At 35.0% G+C, this 17364-nt stretch overlaps 1 protein-coding gene across 2 annotated transcripts in view; it reads left to right on the top strand.

The window, feature by feature from the left end:
* OTOGL (otogelin like) overlaps nt 1-17364 on the top strand; it is a 162883-nt gene that overhangs the window by 62718 nt on the left and 82801 nt on the right. The window contains exons 24-26 of one of the 2 annotated variants that reach the window (XM_004602698.2): nt 2164-2271; nt 3040-3178; nt 14512-14646. In XM_004602698.2, coding sequence (XP_004602755.2) covers nt 2164-2271; nt 3040-3178; nt 14512-14646 — 382 coding nt within the window. The remainder of the gene's footprint in view (nt 1-2163; nt 2272-3039; nt 3179-14511; nt 14647-17364) is intronic. The other variant, XM_055118362.1, reaches the window with a different exon arrangement.

The following is a 17364-nucleotide window of genomic DNA, read 5'->3' on the forward strand; positions in this document are numbered from 1 at the left end:
CCAGCATGTGATCAAGAACAAGATATTCATTGTATTTCTCAATGGAGCCTAAAAGTTAGTGCATAGCAAATACATTTAATTAATAAAAAAAATAAAATTCTGTTGAAAAAGTTAAAACAGGAAAAAACTAAAGAAACATGTAATCATGTCCCTTCGAGAAAAATAGAAATGCTTTAGATCTCCTAACTTACATTGATTTTATATTGTTGGATTATAACTTTTTAGAGCTAATTTAGAAAATCTTTAATATATGTTTTCTATTTTTAACCTGTAATTATTTTACTGACCGGTTGATAGCACAGCGGTAGGGTGTTTGCCTTTCACTCGGCGGACCTGTGTTTGATTCCTCCGCCCCCCTCGGAGAGCCTGGCAAGCTACCGAGAGTATCACGCCCGCATGGCAGAGCCTGGCAAGCTACCAGTGGCATATTGGATATGCCAAAAACAGTAACAAATAAGTCTCACAATGAGAGACGTTACTGGTGACCCTTTGAGCAAATTGATGAGCAATGGGATGACAGTGAACAGTGAATTATTTTACTGTCATAATTAAAATTATTTTATTATCAAATTGTTTCCTCTTTACAGAAAAAGAAATTCTGTCCATATTTGATCTTACCTCAGCATATATATATATATATATATATATATATATATATATATATATATGTAGGCTGGAGCGATAGCACAGCGGGTAGGGTGTTTTTCTTGCACGTGGCAAACTCAGGTTTGATTCCTCCATCTCTCTCAGAGACACCGGCAAGCTACTGAGAGTATCTCGCCCGCACGCCAGAGCCTGGCAAGCTACCCATGGCATATTCAATATGCCAAAAACAGTAGCAACAAGTCTCACAATGGAGACGTTATTGGTGCCCACTGGAGCAAATTGATGAGCAACGAGATGACAGTGATACAGTGACAATTATCTTAGTAACGTGTATTCAAATTATTTATTATTTTATTTTTGAAACTAACTATAAAAACATTATGTGAATATTGAAATACATATGTATATATTTAGGATACTAAGGTATAATCTAAATATATATTTAAAATTTTATCTAAAATATTTGTTAACACAAAAATTCTTCTCAGATTCTGAGAAATACTTTTTATACTTATGTGTTGTGTATTTTTTATAGGATAATCTTTCAAGAAAAAAGTGCTTTATAGAAACCAATATTAAAATCTTGATGCATAAATAAAGAATATGAGACACCTGATGTAGTGACTCTTCAAAATACACCTAAAATAATGCTATTTTAACTTTCAGAACTTATAAAAGAAGACTTTGAAAATATTACTCATTTTGGGGCTGGAGCAATAGCACAGCGGGTAGGGCATTTGCCTTGCACGCTGCCGACCTGGGTTTGATTCCCAGCATCCCATATGGTCCCCCAGCACTGCCAGGAGTAATTCCTGAGTGCAGAGCCAGGAGTAACCCCAGTGTATCACCAGGTGTGACCCAAAAAGCAAAAAAAAAATTATTCATTTCACAGTTTACTCTTTTATTAACAATTCTTAGACTCCACAGATGATATTCTAAGTAATAAATATTGAAGAAAAGAGCTTATTTCCTCTTTTATTGTTTTACAAATAGGTCCACTTATTGTGAAATTTACAATTTTGTCTCTCTTTAATTTTTTAAATGATGTCAAAAAGTTAAAATATTGTACAAATCAGGGGCTGGAGAGATAATATAGGGATTGTGGTGCCTGTCTTGCATGTGACTGACCCTGGGTTTGATCCCTGGCACATGGCACCCTGAGCATTGTGGGAGCAGTGGAGTTCTGTGAGCACTGCGTGGGTGGTCCAGTAACCCTTGGTAGAAAAAGGTCTGAGCAGCACTGCAGCCCCAGATCCCCACCTTGAACTAAAGGCCAATTAGCTGAGAATCCCTGGGAGACCAGCTCCCTTCATAAATCAATCACAAATTATAGTCATTACCTAGAATGATTTTTGTTACTGTCCTATAATTGCCAACAATGTACACTATGTGGAGAAGAAGGTAAAGAATTGATTTTATTCCTCAGTAGGTCAGAATAGCACATGCTTATGACAGTTGCAATCAATATAGATGATTTGGGAGATGATAAGCATACTGAGTTTCTCAAATTGACATCGATAATTTGCCCTAAATCACATTTACCTCTTTATTTGGAAGAATGGCAGAGCACAAAGGAAAGTGTTATGTTCCTGAAAGCTGTCCGTGTATCTGGAAAGACTGGGAGTACCTCTCAGGAGAAGTCATTGCTACACCTTGTTATACCTGGTAATGAGATTCCATTTACTAAAAGATATATCTTTCAAATGATTGTTTTCATTTCATCTTTCCAAATTTACTTAGTGTGACTGACTTCAGTAAAAATAGGAATGAAGATTCACTAAGACAATAAATTTTGAACACATTCAGGAGTTGGTAGAAAGCTGCTATACATAGGGGAACCATATCATTATTTTTTATGTGCCTTTGTTCAGTTCAGACAAAAGAGTGAAAAATGACTATTTGAAAATTTATCAGGGAAAAGAATTGCAAGTTCATAAGAAAGTGAAAAATGTTCCAAAAAGAAGATCATGCTTAATGGAAGACTTTCATATTAGAAATAAGACAGAGGAATACCATAACACAAATAGAAATACAATTTTTTGAAATAAATTTCTATATTCATGAAGGACATAATGCCTAATGTTTAAGTTGACTTAAAATGAAAAATATGAAATATATGAAAAATAAATAAGAAAAATGTGAAATATTTTTGTCAGTTACATGCATGTTTATTGACAATTTGTCATTCCATCTTCTATTTTCACTGACCCCAGTACAATTTCTGGGCTTGGTTGTGGAGATAATTAATTTAAATAAAGTGGGAGATATGTATTTAATTTGTCAATGCAATAAATGTTATCAGGATTCACTGGTACAAATTTTAAAGACTATAATTTCAGTACATGCAATTGAATACCAGCCTTTTAAATTTGATGCAGCTATAAAATACTAGTCAAATTTCCTAGCAAGGTAACATGTTCTCTTTCCTAACAGTGTTTGTCGACGAGGAATGTTCAATTGTACTTATTATCCATGTCCGGCAGTATGCACAATCTATGGAGACCGTCATTATCATTCCTTTGATGGACTGGAATATGATTATATTGGTGATTGCCAGGTATTTTTAATAAAGGTATGTCCCAATCACCTTTACTGCATTTAGGTGAAGATTAAAAAACAAGTATGCTAGGCCATACTACATCAAATCCATATACCGTTAATAAAACCTATAAAAGTTACAGCAATTTAAAACAAATTTTGGTATTTTCTTAAGTTTTATTATTTATAAATAACAGGCCACATCCTTTTTTATTGAGGTGATGTGGTTATGATAACATTAATATTTACATTTTAGGTATAACTAGACTATCTGTCCCTGTTTCCTCACTAGTAAAATGAGCACTGTAATTGTACCTACAAGATGGGTCTTAATGATTAAGAAATACAGATAGAATTTAGATAGTGTTAGTATATAATAGCTGTTCAAGACAGTCAACCAGTTTTTATTGGCTTACTTTTGTGAGTACAAACATGACATTAAACCAAGCAGTAGACCATGAATTATTTATATTTATATGAATCAAATAATAATTCTCAATTCTAGACATTTTGGTGATATGTTATGGCGAAGACTCTGGAACTTATAAACATGTTAAACAATTTCTTAAAACATTTGGGTTTTCTTTAGACTTAACATCTACCTAAATATCACCAGTTTCTGAATTAAAATTTTAAGTGAATAAAAATAAGTTTTAGAGAATAGTTATATAAAAATAAGCAAAATAGCTTCATTGAGAAATGATGTTATAGTACCTATAAGATGTATAGTATAGTACCTTGTGATGATCTTGAATGCATGCTTTGTTTTTTGTTCTGAATAAGGCTTTTATATGACAACAAGTTGTCATATAAAACAAGATTTTTTTGTTCATTTGGAGTAATTTAAAATTAAGTTTGGCACACATGGAAGCACAGTGATTCATAATATTCTCTAAGTATTTGTCCTTCTAGAAGAAGTCTTATTTCAGCAAACAGTTACATATGAGAATTTTCTCGTATCCCAAGGTTTAGGTTGAAAAGTGAGAAACCTGAAACAGTGACAATTTCGTGACTGGAACATGTAAACGGAGTACTTGTTTTTCAAAGTTTTATATAAGATACTGGCTTCCTTTGATATTTGAGGGAATGGCTGACACAACTTTAAGTTTCCTTCTCTTTTGATCTTCTGGTGATTATTTGTTTTTGGGCCACTCCTGGAAGTGCTCAGGATTTACTCCTGGCTCTGCATTCAGAGATAATTCCTGGTGGTGCTCAGGGAACCATTTGGGATGCTGGCAATCAAACCCAGGGTCAGCTGAGTGCAAGGCTAGACACTACCTGCTGCTCTCTCTCTCTCTCTCTCTCTCTCTCTCTCTCTCTCTCTCTCTCTCCATTCCCTGATATTCTGGTTATTATGCTCTTATGCTCACTGAGCATCTGATACCTCTTCTTGTTTCTCCTTTGTTTCTTTGTTGGCTCTCCTAGCTTACACTGTGGATGACTGAGTTGATTTCTTCAAGGGAAGGATCAAGTCTTAGTTATCATTGTGTCACCAGTATAGGGCACCAGTCTGGGAACTTTGATGTTCATTGTATATTGACGGAACCGGATGTTTATTCTTGGCTTTGCCCTTTCTTCCACAAGTGTCATGTGTTGAATCTGTTCCTACAGTGCTAATAACTGTCAGACAAGTTTTAAATCAACCCATAAAGACCTAACATTCAATTTAAAGATGGCCTTTACATTTTAATTTTTTTTGGGGGGGTGGGTTTCAATCACACCCTTATGTGTCAGGGATTACTCCTGGCTCTATGCCTGGTATGATTCCTGTCAGTGCCCCAGGAATCATATATGGTATCTGGGGTTGATAGTTTAAGATAGGCCTTGCAAGGCAAGTACATTAACCACTATAGTTTCTCTATAGCCTATAGGTGATCTTTATAACTCATATTCATCATTACAATGTTTTTTCAATTTATCAATTTTTGTAATACACTAATATCATATCATTGCTCTTTGAAAACTCTAATTCACTCCCAGTTATCATCTCCATAAAATCAAAATGTCAATAGCAGTCTCTCAAGGGTATTTTCTAGCTCTGTTTCTCTATTGTCTTTTTTTGGAGTATTTCTGTAACAGATTTTCCCTGCCTCCCTCAAAGTGACATTTATAACTAACATTTATCAGTTCTTTGCTTGCATCTTATTGTATTTATAATTGTCATGTCAAAAGTAAGCACCTCATTATTTTCTGATTGTTTTATATGCAACAACATTGTGTATACTTTTATTGTTCGAACTGTGTGTCACAAGTTCGAATTTGTGTTACAAGTTCAAGTTTGGATTTCTCATAAACTCATATAATAAGAGCTAGAAAATTACTTGTTAAAATTTAAACCAGTCTTAATGAAAATAAAATCCACAAGGCTGCAATTAATGCTGTAATATTTGTTAAAATATGCTTGCCTTTAGTGTGAAATATACACGCCACCCTTAGACTTTATGTATTAACTCTTTACATGGAGAACTTGTTAGAAAGCACTATATAATTCCATATGTTGTCTCAGGATCTTGGATTCTCTTTCTTAAACAATTTTCCCAGTTTCATTAGATTAAGGATGTATAGCATTTTCTTCTTTAAAAAAAAATACAAGTCTTGAATTTTTTTTGAAATATTTTTGAAATTTTCCTTTTCTGAGTAGTTAAATCCAGAAAAAGAAAATATCTTTGATAATTATGACAATTTCCATTGGATATATAGTTAATGTTATAGATTTTTGTGACATTATTTTGAGAAGTTAAATATAAATCTGCTAACTTTATTTTTATTTTGTATAGGAAAACACTTGTTTAAATGTATTTACTAAAAACTTTAAAATCTTTGAATTACCATCTTTGTACATTTTCTATTACATGACAACAGTTCAATTTTAATTATGAATTATAATTTCATTCATTGAATAATCATTTTTTAGCATTTATAAAATGTGAAAGTTGTTAATTAACACAGCCTACTCTCTGCTATGTACCAGAACAGAATTATTCAAAGATTTCTAGTATTTTGACAGTGGACATTATGCATTATATTTCTTTTTGTTCTTTTTAGGTAATTTTGAAAAATGCTGGAAATTTAGTGAATTCTTAGTAACCACCTGTACCACTGTTAATTTAACTCTTTGTTTGCTTTTACAGTAGAGAAATCATAATTCTTGCCCTGATATTTTTCAAATAATGGTTGTACTAAAAGCAGTTTAAGAAGAACACCCATCCCTCCACCAGTGCACATTACCTTGACTCTGATTCCTTGGTGAAATTGGTGAAAGTATATATATATTTTTTGAAGTAAAACATATTTTATTTGGATGATTTTTTAAGGGAAGGAGGAAGATAAAGTGGGAGAGTGGAGAGGAAGAGAGACAGAGAAATGCTCTCAAGAGAGAATGCGGGCTTCTCCAAGGGCAGAGAGAGTCCCTCCACGCATCCCAGCGTTAGATAAGAAAGCATAAAAGTACACATCTCAAGAGGGGAGATGCAGGCACACATGTGCTCAGGTACCACATGTGCTTGGCCACGCAGGCGAAAGCAGCACACGTGCTTAGGCAGCATATGCGCCTGAAAGTATATCCTTGTGTTTGACTCTACACAACTGAGCGGTTTTATTGGTTCCTTACTACAAAAGTAGCACTTCCTTTGAAGGGAAGAACAATTAAGATTTAGGTATTAGGCTGTGTAAACCAAATTACTTACCATCACTTTAATTTGCCAGCTATCCTTCAGTTAAAATGAATGCATTTTATTGAATTTAAAACTTTAATAGGATTTATCTGCCTATACATAAAAAAGAAAGGACACAGCAAATATTCTTTCAATCTTCTAGTAGCCAATACAACTTGAATAAATAATTTAGCATCTGCATTGTGATTTTTCATTAGTATTTATGTAATAAGGTTCTGATATTAAGAATATTAAAAGTCTAAAATTTTAAATTCGAAGATTGTATGGGTCTCTCTTCCTACTAAAGCCAAGTATGTATTTTTAAAAATAATGTCCTTTATACATGTACAAGTTATATAAAGTGAATTTTAAAGTTAACTTTTACTAAATGTTAACTGTGGTAATTCAAATACAAATTTATTACTAAATAATTTGAATCATGTTACAAATTATTATATTAGGAAGAACTTTTTAATTAAAATTATTAAGACTAGTACCAGGATAGGATATATTTGTCCAGATATACTTGATAATTCAAAACATTTTATTTGACCTTGCACCAAGTAATTATCTCACACCTAAGGTAAATTAGTAAACAATGCAAATAATTTTCTTTTAAAAAAATTTTTTTTAATCTTATTGAATCACCATGAAATAATTACAAGCTTTCATGTTTGGGTTACAGTCACACAATGATCAAACACCCATCCCTCCACCAGTGCACATTCCCTACCACTAATATCCCGGGTATACCCTCCCTTTCCTACCCTCCCCCTGCCTCTATGGCAGACAATATTCCCCAAACTCTCTCTCTACTTTTGGGCATTATAGCTTGCAACACAGACACTGAGAGGTCATCATGTTTGGTCCATTATCTACTTTCGACATGCATCTCCCATCCTAACTGGTTCCTCCAGCCATCATTTTCTTAGTTTTCCCTTCTCTATTCCATCTGCCTTCTCCCCTCAGCTCATGAATCAGGATTCCAGCTATGGGGCAATCCCCCTGACCATTGTATCTACCGTCCTTGGGTGTCAGCCTCATGTGATGCTACCCTACACTCCACAAATGTGTGCAGTTCCTCTATGTCTGTCCCTCTCTTTCTGACTCATTTCACTTAGCATGATACTCTCCATGTTTATCCATTTATAAGCAAATTTCATGATTTCATCTCTCCTAACAGCTGCATTGTATTCCATTGTGTATATGTACCTAAGTTTCTTTAATCAGTCATCTGTTTTAGGGCACTCGGGTTGTTTCCAGATTTTGGCTATTGTGAACAGTGTTGCAATGAATATGTAGGTATAGATGTCATTTCTACTGTGCTCTTTTGCATCCTCAGGATATATTTCCGGAAGTGGTATTGCGGGTTCATATGGAAGCTCTATTTCTAGTTTTTGAAGGACTGTCCATATTGTTTTCCAGAAAGGCTGGACCAGTCAGCTTTCCCACCAACAGTGAAGGAGTGTCCCTTTTCCCCCACATCCACGCTAGCACTGGTTGCTTTTGTTCTTTTGAATATGTGCCAGTTTCTGTGGTGTGAGATGATATCTCATTGTTGTTTTAATTTGAACAATGCAAATAATTTTCATGTGTTTTAAAATGCTTTCATGCCAAAGCATAGATTTCTCAGTCCTTGGATTACTTTGCTTTAATTTCTTTCCTATATATATGTATATACATGTACATATATATATATATATATATTTGCTTACATATGCCTAGTTTTCCCATGGAAGAATCATTTTGTTTGTTTTATGTAAGAATTGGGATTTTCTTTTAGGACATAGAATAGCTCCCTCAGCATTTGTTTACTTGCTATCTTTCCAGTGACATATTTGATTTCTTATGGCTAATTGGCTCTCCTTCATTACATCAGCTCTTCTCCTTCATTATTGATTATAAAACCCAGGATTTACTTTTCTTCTATGTAATATATTTTATATGGAGAAATTAATGATTTATTTCTTTAGTACCTAGTAATATAATTCAGAAATATTTCTCATAAATTTAGTTTTGACCATTAAAAACTAATACTTAATGTTATTTTTAAGTTTAATGTTACCTGACTCTCATTTTGAAGATATGTTAAAGTTTTTCCCTTCCAGTATTTATTTCTGAATTGTATGGTTTTATTTTATTTTAGTTAATTGGGGGATAGGGTACACCCATTGGTGCTCAGGGATCACTCCTGACAATGCTTGGGAACTATATGAGGTGCCACAGACTGACATTTGTTCCATCCATTTGAGCTATCTTCCTGGCTGCTATAGTTCACTTCTTTATCTTAGCATTTTAATTAGTTTTTTTCTTTATGTGTAAAGTATATCCAGGTGTTTTCCTTCTCAGTAACATTCTGATTAATCACTTTCTATTTCAGAGACTAATCAATGGTGTGTGTGGGTTTGTGATAATTATAATTGAAAACACCAAGGAAACATTTCAGTGTCATTGTTTTGGTTATGTTTTCCTTTATTTTGTTTTGTTTTGGCCACACCCTACTGTGATCAGGGCATACTCCTGGCTCTGTGCTCAGGGATCACGTCTGGCAGGGGCCAGTGGATCATATGTGTTGCTGGGACTTGAACCTGGGTTGACAGTGTACCAGGCAAGTGTAAAAGCTCTCTGTACCATCTCTCCAGCCATTCTGTGTCATTTTGTTACAAAATCTATCCTCGAAACAGAACACCTGCAACAGATGACTGATGAAGAATGGTTTTCGTCTTTCAGAAGCAGGAAATCATGAATTCTCTGATGTCATTCGTGTCATTTAGACAATCCCTGTGTGACTTCTCTATCTGCTTACTCAGGCTTGCTTGGACACCCTTTATCTGTGGTTCACTTTAGTCATTGTTTCTTTCTCATCTGGCTTTTAATTCTTCAACCTCCCCCCATATCTCCCATCCCATGACCTTTGGTCTAACTCTCAGATCTTACCGTAAAACTTAAACAAATTTTCTTTCTGTTTCAAATTTAGGAGGTGCCTAATTTGCTAGAGTGATTATTCTTTCCATTTCAGCATCAGAGACCCAGCTTCATGACAGAACATACCCTTTGGGTTCACTTTCTATGAGATCTAAAAAAAGCAAGTCTGCCTGAGATGGTGTAGAAGGCTGGGACTTTGAGTGGTACCCACCCTTAAAGGATGTCATGACCAGTACTTAGACATGTTCAGTAAAGTAATATGATACCCAAAGATGCTGACAGTTTATTTGGAATTACTTGAGATTTTTTCATACATTTTTGGTACTTTGAATTAAAAGAGATTAAAGAATCCATGTGTCACACTGATACTGCCCTTTCTCTCTAGTCTTATAATCATTTCTTGCTATGCTGCTTAGCAACTTTGTCATGGTTGCTGACAAAGTAATCAAACCTGGTATTAACTTGAAATCCACCAGAAATAGAAATTATAGAAACAACTCTTAAGAATTGATATTGCTTCAAGTTGTTGTCATCAGACCATAATGTTACGAAGCAGACTATACAAGATAAATATTTCTTGACATTCTTATTTAATATAAAGAATGAATTTGATACTGTAGTACTTTAAATAGTAGCAGAAATATAATAGTAGCAAAAAGCCTTTCAGCTAACTTTTTGCATCCTTAATCTAAATGACTCTTGCTCCAGAGGAAGAGCAAAATAAAAATCCTAAATTATGTATTTTCTTCTTCCTTGACAATCATTAGTAAAGGCAGTATGATTTTTTTCCCTCTTCAGCAGTACAATGCCACAGTAATCTTAATGACTCTTATTATTAGCCTTTTCAAAACTTAGGCAATCTTTACAAAAGGATTGTTTAATAAGCATCAAAAGCTCTTAGCGTCTATTGAGGAAGGAGGAAAAAAAAGGGGCACAAAGGGACATTCTAATTATTGTGTCAACACCATTCACTGAATTTCTTTCCCTAGTGACTATATGATAGTAATTACTAATAAGACAGGAATAATTTGGCTAACCCAAGAGATATATTGAGCTAGTGTTCTTATTGCTAATAATGTGAAAAACTAAGTTGGAGACCTTCATATTTGTGATTCTAAATCTTTGAAATATTTAATTGTTTAAATAATTTCAAATATTCTAACTACATGAAACCTTTGTGATTTTTAAATATTTAAAAATCACTATAAAGATCAAGACTGGGGTTGGAGTAATAGTACGCTGTTAGGGCTCTTGCTATACACATGAATGACCCAGGTTTGATTGCTAACATCTCATATGATCCCCTGAACACTGCAAGGAGGTGTGGACTCTCCCCTCTCAAAAAAAATCAACATTGATTCTAAAGTCTAAAAATGAAATAGTGAGGCCAGATAGTACAGGTGTAAGGTACTTGCCTTCCAAATAGCCGACCCCAGTTCAATTGCACCACATTTGGTTTTCTAAGCACTTGCAGGTGCAATTCTTGAGCAAAGAACAAGGAATAAGTTGACAGTGTGACCCAGTCTCCTCCCACTTCCTTTCCCCACAAAATAAATGATTCCTGAAATGTGAAGGACACTTTTCACAAAAACTAGACATTGAGCCCAAAGGAAAATTTGCCTTTCATACTGATAAAATTTCCATCTTTTCCAAGTTACTGGGAAGAATTCGTGCAGTGACTCTTTACTTTTGAAGGACCGCTTCAAGTATCCAATAAAAACCTGTACAATTTCTACCTATAAATATAAAGATACAAAAGATATTTTTACTGCAGCACAACTTATGGAACTAGGACACAAAATTAGAAACTATGGTTCTGGAGTGGTTTCTTAATGAATGGAGTGAAGAGTGAGCAAATGAGATGAACAGATGAAGGGCTTAAATATTGTTAACCCCTTTACAGTTTCTCTACATGTGACACTTAAAACAGGATTTTGTGGAAGGAAACTGACACTGGTAATAAGACTGGTATTGGAACATCATATGACTGAAATCTTTCTCCTATAACATTTAACTTAATCTGAACCATTTCTTTTTTTTTTTTTGCTTTCTTTCTTTCTTTCTTTTTTTTTCTTTTTTTGCTTTTTGGGTCACACCCAGCAATGCACAGGGGTTACTCCTGGCTTTGCACTCAGGAATCACTCTTGGCGGTGCTCAGGGGACCATATGGGATGCTGGAAATCGAACCCTGGTCAGCCATGTGAAAGGCAAACGCCCTACCCACTGTGCTATCACTCCAGCCTCTGAACCATTTCTTATTCCACTACTATTCTGTTTTGATTACCGTAAATTTGTAGTAAACTTTTCATGCAGGCTATGCAATGCTTTATTTTTGTTTTGGCTCAGGATTGCTTTCACTATTCACAGTCTTTTGTGGGTCCATAATAATTTTAGTAATGTGTGTGTTCTGTTCCCTTGAATCACATTGATGGAAATTTGTTAGAGATTGCACTGATTTTGTATATTACTTTGGGAGGAAAACCACTTTAACAGAGCTAATTTTTCTAGTACATGAGTACAGAATGTTTTCTCATTTCTTAGTATTATCCTTGTTTTGTCGGCATATTAATAGTTTTCAAGGTGTAAATCTTTTACCTATTTGATTAATTTTATTTTAGATACTAAATTATTTTCAAAGGAATGCAACAGTGTGCCTGATAAATAGCACACTGGGGAAGGCACTTGCCTTGAATTCAGCCAACCTGATTCAATCCACAGTACTGTATACATAGTTCCTAGAGCACCATTAGGAGTGACCTCGAAGCACAGAGACAGGGTTAAGCCCTGAACACAGCTGAGAGTTTGGCCCTAATCCCCTCCCCACATAAATAAATGTAATAGATTTTTTATATTGATTTTTGTAGCTTTTTTTTGCTTTATTTATTATTTCGAATAATTTTTTAGTTAGTAGAGTTGTTACAAAGTTTTTTTCATTCTCAAGAAATAGAAATTTGGGCTGGAACAATAGTACGGCAGGTAGGACACTTGCCTTGCACTCAGCCAACCTGAGTTTGATCCGCAACACTCCATATGGTCCCCTGAGTCTACCAAGAGTGACAGGGCCAGGAATCAGTCCTTGAGCACTGTCAGGTATGGCTCATAAACAAAAGCAAACAAACAAACAAAAAGTTCTGGCTTTATAGAAACTTATGAGATTAGAACTCTTTTACAGATATACATTTATAGGCGGAGGGACATGTGCTTAAGTACAAAGGAGGAAATGTGGAAAGAACATTTTAGCTGACTCTGTCCCTGAGGTAATAAGAATATGGTTTGGGGTAAGTGGATAAAGGCTTGTAAAAGAATGCTTGGATAGTCTACATTTTCTAGCCAATTCAGTCTTACCTCTCATAGGCAGATGCATTGTTCAATCCAGTGTGACTCCCTCATCATTGATAATTAGTGTCTGGTAGCTGCACACAAACCAATCAGTGTGGTTTTTACTGTTGTTAGCTACCTAGTAATATAATAAACCATTCAGTCGAGGACTTTTGTTTTGGGGAAAATTTCAGAAGTCCCTTGCTTGCAATTGATATATTTAGGCTTTCTGTTTCTGCCTGATTCAGTCTTGCTAGCTTATGAATTCTAAGAATTGTTCATTTTTTCTAGATAATCCAATTTAGCAGAGTCAAGATGTTTAGATTAGACTGCTATGAACTTTTTTGTGATGTTTAAACATTTTATTTTCATAAGTAGTTCACAATAGTTCATTACATACAATAATTCAAACACCCACCTAACTAGCAAGCATCTTCCCACCACAATAAGAGGGAAATGCGCAAAGGTTGTTGATTTCATTCTGGGGCCATTTAAGCCTGCATATAAGAGAATACAAGCAAGTATGTTAAAACCAAACACATGTGTGCTGCTTTAGGTACATCAGTGGGCTAGAGTATGAGAGGTCTGGTGGCTATGTGCTCCAGAAAAAACTGCATCACTCTCTCTGGGAGCTTTGTTTTATAGTCTCTGAATCTTGGCCATCGATGAGAGTACATGGTGCCAGGGGAATTTGTGGGGATAGCTGCCAAGCTACTGGAAAAGTGAGGATCTAGGTGGAGGAGGCCCAGTCCCGATCTGAGCAGGCTTGGAGATCTCATCCACGTGTCCCACATACCTGGGTTCCTCTGAAGGTTCCTTCATGCATGAGACTCCTCCAAGCATTTGGCCTTGGGCATGGGCTGTGGCTGGGTTCTGGAGGTTTTCGGCTGCTGGGGCTCTGCTTGGTGCAGGGAGGGAAACTCAACCTGACCCTCCTCCGATGGGCCCTGGTGAAGACTGCCTGGCGTGGGGGCAGAAGATTATGCATTGCTCTCTTCCAGGAGCTTTGTTTTATAATCTCTGGGTCTTGGACATTGGTGAGATTACATGGTGCCAGGGGCAGTTTGTGGGTGTGGCTGCCACGCTACTGGAAAGACTGCTATGAATTTTTGATCCTGTATTATTTGTTGTAAATTCTTCCCTTTTGCTACTGTATTTATTTTAATATTTCTTAACATGACATATTCTGTTGGGTATTTTATTATAAGGAAATGGTTGATAAATTTGGGGTGTAGTTATAAAAAAAAGCACTATTTGAAGAAAGGAGAAGATGTGAGGTGAATGTTTAGATACAGTTGTTTCGGTGTATTACTATGAAGTTCTTTACATTTGATAAAAATAATCTTATTTTCAAAATAATTTGTATCCATTTTTTTGCAATTCTTTGAAAATGTTGGTATTTACATTTGTTAATAATAGCAGCTAATTAAAATGCAGAATTTATATTAATACAATATTCTTGGCATTTCAGAGTACAGATGATTCAGATATTTCTGTCATTGCCCAGAATAAGAAATGCTTTGACAACGATATTGTCTGTTCTAAAAGTGTTTTGATTTCAGTTGGAAACACTGAAATTTACCTGAATGATACTCCTTACAAACAGGTTAGTAAAAAAAATCATTTTTAACATGTGTACAGTATACTAAAAGTTAAATAGAAAAAATTTGAGATATTTTTCTCTAAAGGTGGCTATAAGATTTTAATTATTTTAGTTGTCATTTATAATTACTTCTGTCTATTGCATTGGACTGTTTGTTTCTATTTATGAACCATGTTTCCATATTTCAATCAATTCTTTACTTCACACCAATCAATTCCAATATTCCAAATTCCAATCAATTCTTAACTTTTTTTTTATAATGTACTACCCACCTACCATCTGGGTTATTTCAATAATCTATACCTAAACTTTTGCTTCTAGTCTTAGTTTCTCTCCTATAATCCATTTTGTCACACTACTGCCAATAGTGGTATTTTAAATTTTCAATCTAATCTGTCAGTCCAGTGCTTAAAAAATTCGTTCCATTATCCTTATTGCCTAACAATATGATCAATGTCTGCCTATTCTATCTTATCTTTCAGCTCTTTAGTTCCAAGTCTATATTCAAGAATTTGGGGAATCTATATTTATTCTCCAACTGCTGTACATTCATTTTCTTACCTCTACACATTTACAAATTGTTCTTTTTTTATTTAGTTTAATTTATTCTTAGGTGACAATTCTCACCATATCCATCTGGAAGTTCTTTTCCTCATCTATTTTAGTTTGCTGTTTGGATATGTATCACATTTTACTTGTATGTTTGTTTATCTTTTCTGTTTATTCTGAGAAAATTGAGACCACTGTCACTCTTTTTATCTTCTATTTTTGGAATAGACTGTTTGAAGAGATAAACTCATTTTATTTATTCATCAATTCATTTATTTACCATGTAGGAAATATCTACTATATAGAAAAATCCATGCTAATCATTAGGAGTACATTGGTGAAAAGGTAGTATTCTTTTCCTAAAAGAATTTACACTCAGGTGAAACACATAGTCAAGTAAATAAGGGAGTAATAGATGATATACTTGGCAGGAATACCTATAGGATCGGATGGGAATCCCTGAGATGCAAATTAGCATAAATTAACCATTTACGGTAGTTTGTAGTAGCATACTCTTTGAATTTAAAACAAATGACCTAGTTCTATGACCAACTAATTGTGTTTATCTGAGAAAAGTGTTTGTCAAACTATAGCTTTCCCATCTGTAATATGGGATGATGATAGAATCTACTTAGGTTCATAACAAAATTAAGTGAAATGATGGGGTATGTGAATTGGTTGCACTTTTCTTGTCTAAATCTATTTTGAAGACTCAGAAGACATACTCTAGATGGAATGATTTAGGATTTTAAAGCACAGATTTTTAAACTACACAAATATAAATAGATAAACCTAGAGTAGAATGGTAATTAATTACAAATGAAAGATGAAATGACATATTTAGAAAACTAGTAAATGATTTAGGTTGTAGAAATAAATGGGGATAATAGAGGAAGGCAACATTTGAAGAGGAAAATCCTTTAATGCAAAGGTAAGGCTACACATAGGAAGTTGGTTCCAGAACATGCAAGATCTTGACTGAAACACACACACACCCACACACACACACAGACACACACAGACACACACACACATTTGAACTTATTTTACCAGTAATTAATAATGTAGGTGAGAACTGACATAATCTGATGTACAGATTTTGAAAGTGGCCTCTATATTTTAGAACAGTGCTTTTCAAAGTCTGACCTGCAAAACATTTATATTACAATCATTTGATGTATTTCTTATAACATCTAGTCTTTGGTCCTTGCCTTGGATAGTAGAATGGTTGAGAATGGGAATGGGAATAAAACTCAATATATTTAATGATACTTCAAATTTTATTACACTAACATTTAAAAATAAGTTACCTAGAATGTAGTTTAGCTCTCAGTCAGAAACATTGAAATCTATCAGGCAGAAATCATCTTCGCACAAAAAGAGTTTCTATAATCATGTTGACATAATTTTGAGGTAATTACTATAGTTTGAGAGGACCGTAAGTGAACATTCATTTGTATGCAAAGGTCCTCTATAAAAACCAGTGTGTGTTTTAAAAAATACAACTCAAGGGGCTGCAGCAATAGCACAGTGGGGAGGGTGCTCGTCTTGCATGTGGCTGACCCAAGTTTGAGTCCTGGCAGCCCATATGTCCCCTGAGCACCTCCTTAGTGATTCCTGAGCAGAGTCAGGAGGTAGATCTGAGTAACTGTGTGGTCTCCAAACCAAGAACTAAACAAAAAAAAAAACCCAAAAAACTAAAAACATAATAGTAAATGCTCTTCTAAAGACAAATTTACACATTTTTGGTGGCCACACCTGTTGGGGCTAAGGAACTATATGGGGTGCCAGGGATTGAACCCAGATCTGGCCCATGTAAAACAAACCATACCTTCTGTATTCTATTTCCTGCCACTGCACATTTTTGGGGGGCTCACACCCAGGGGTGCACAGGGGTAACTCCTGCCTCTGCACTCAGGAATCACCCCTGGCTGAGCTCAGGGGACCATATGGGATGCTGGGAATTGAACCCGGGTCGGCCACGTGAAGGGAAATGCCCTACCTGCTGAGCTATCACTCCAGCCCTGCCACTACACATTTTTGAGGTGGTACTTTCAATTCTGTTGTAGCTTTCAACTTCCAATTTACACCTGCATGCAAGTGTTGATGACTGTCTTCATGCAGGTTGTAAAGTATGAAGTAACATGGAAAGAAGTCATAAAAATAGCTTGA

This window comes from Sorex araneus, chromosome 10 (genome assembly GCF_027595985.1).
Source record: "Sorex araneus isolate mSorAra2 chromosome 10, mSorAra2.pri, whole genome shotgun sequence".
In the NCBI taxonomy this organism is placed as follows: domain Eukaryota; kingdom Metazoa; phylum Chordata; class Mammalia; order Eulipotyphla; family Soricidae; genus Sorex; species Sorex araneus.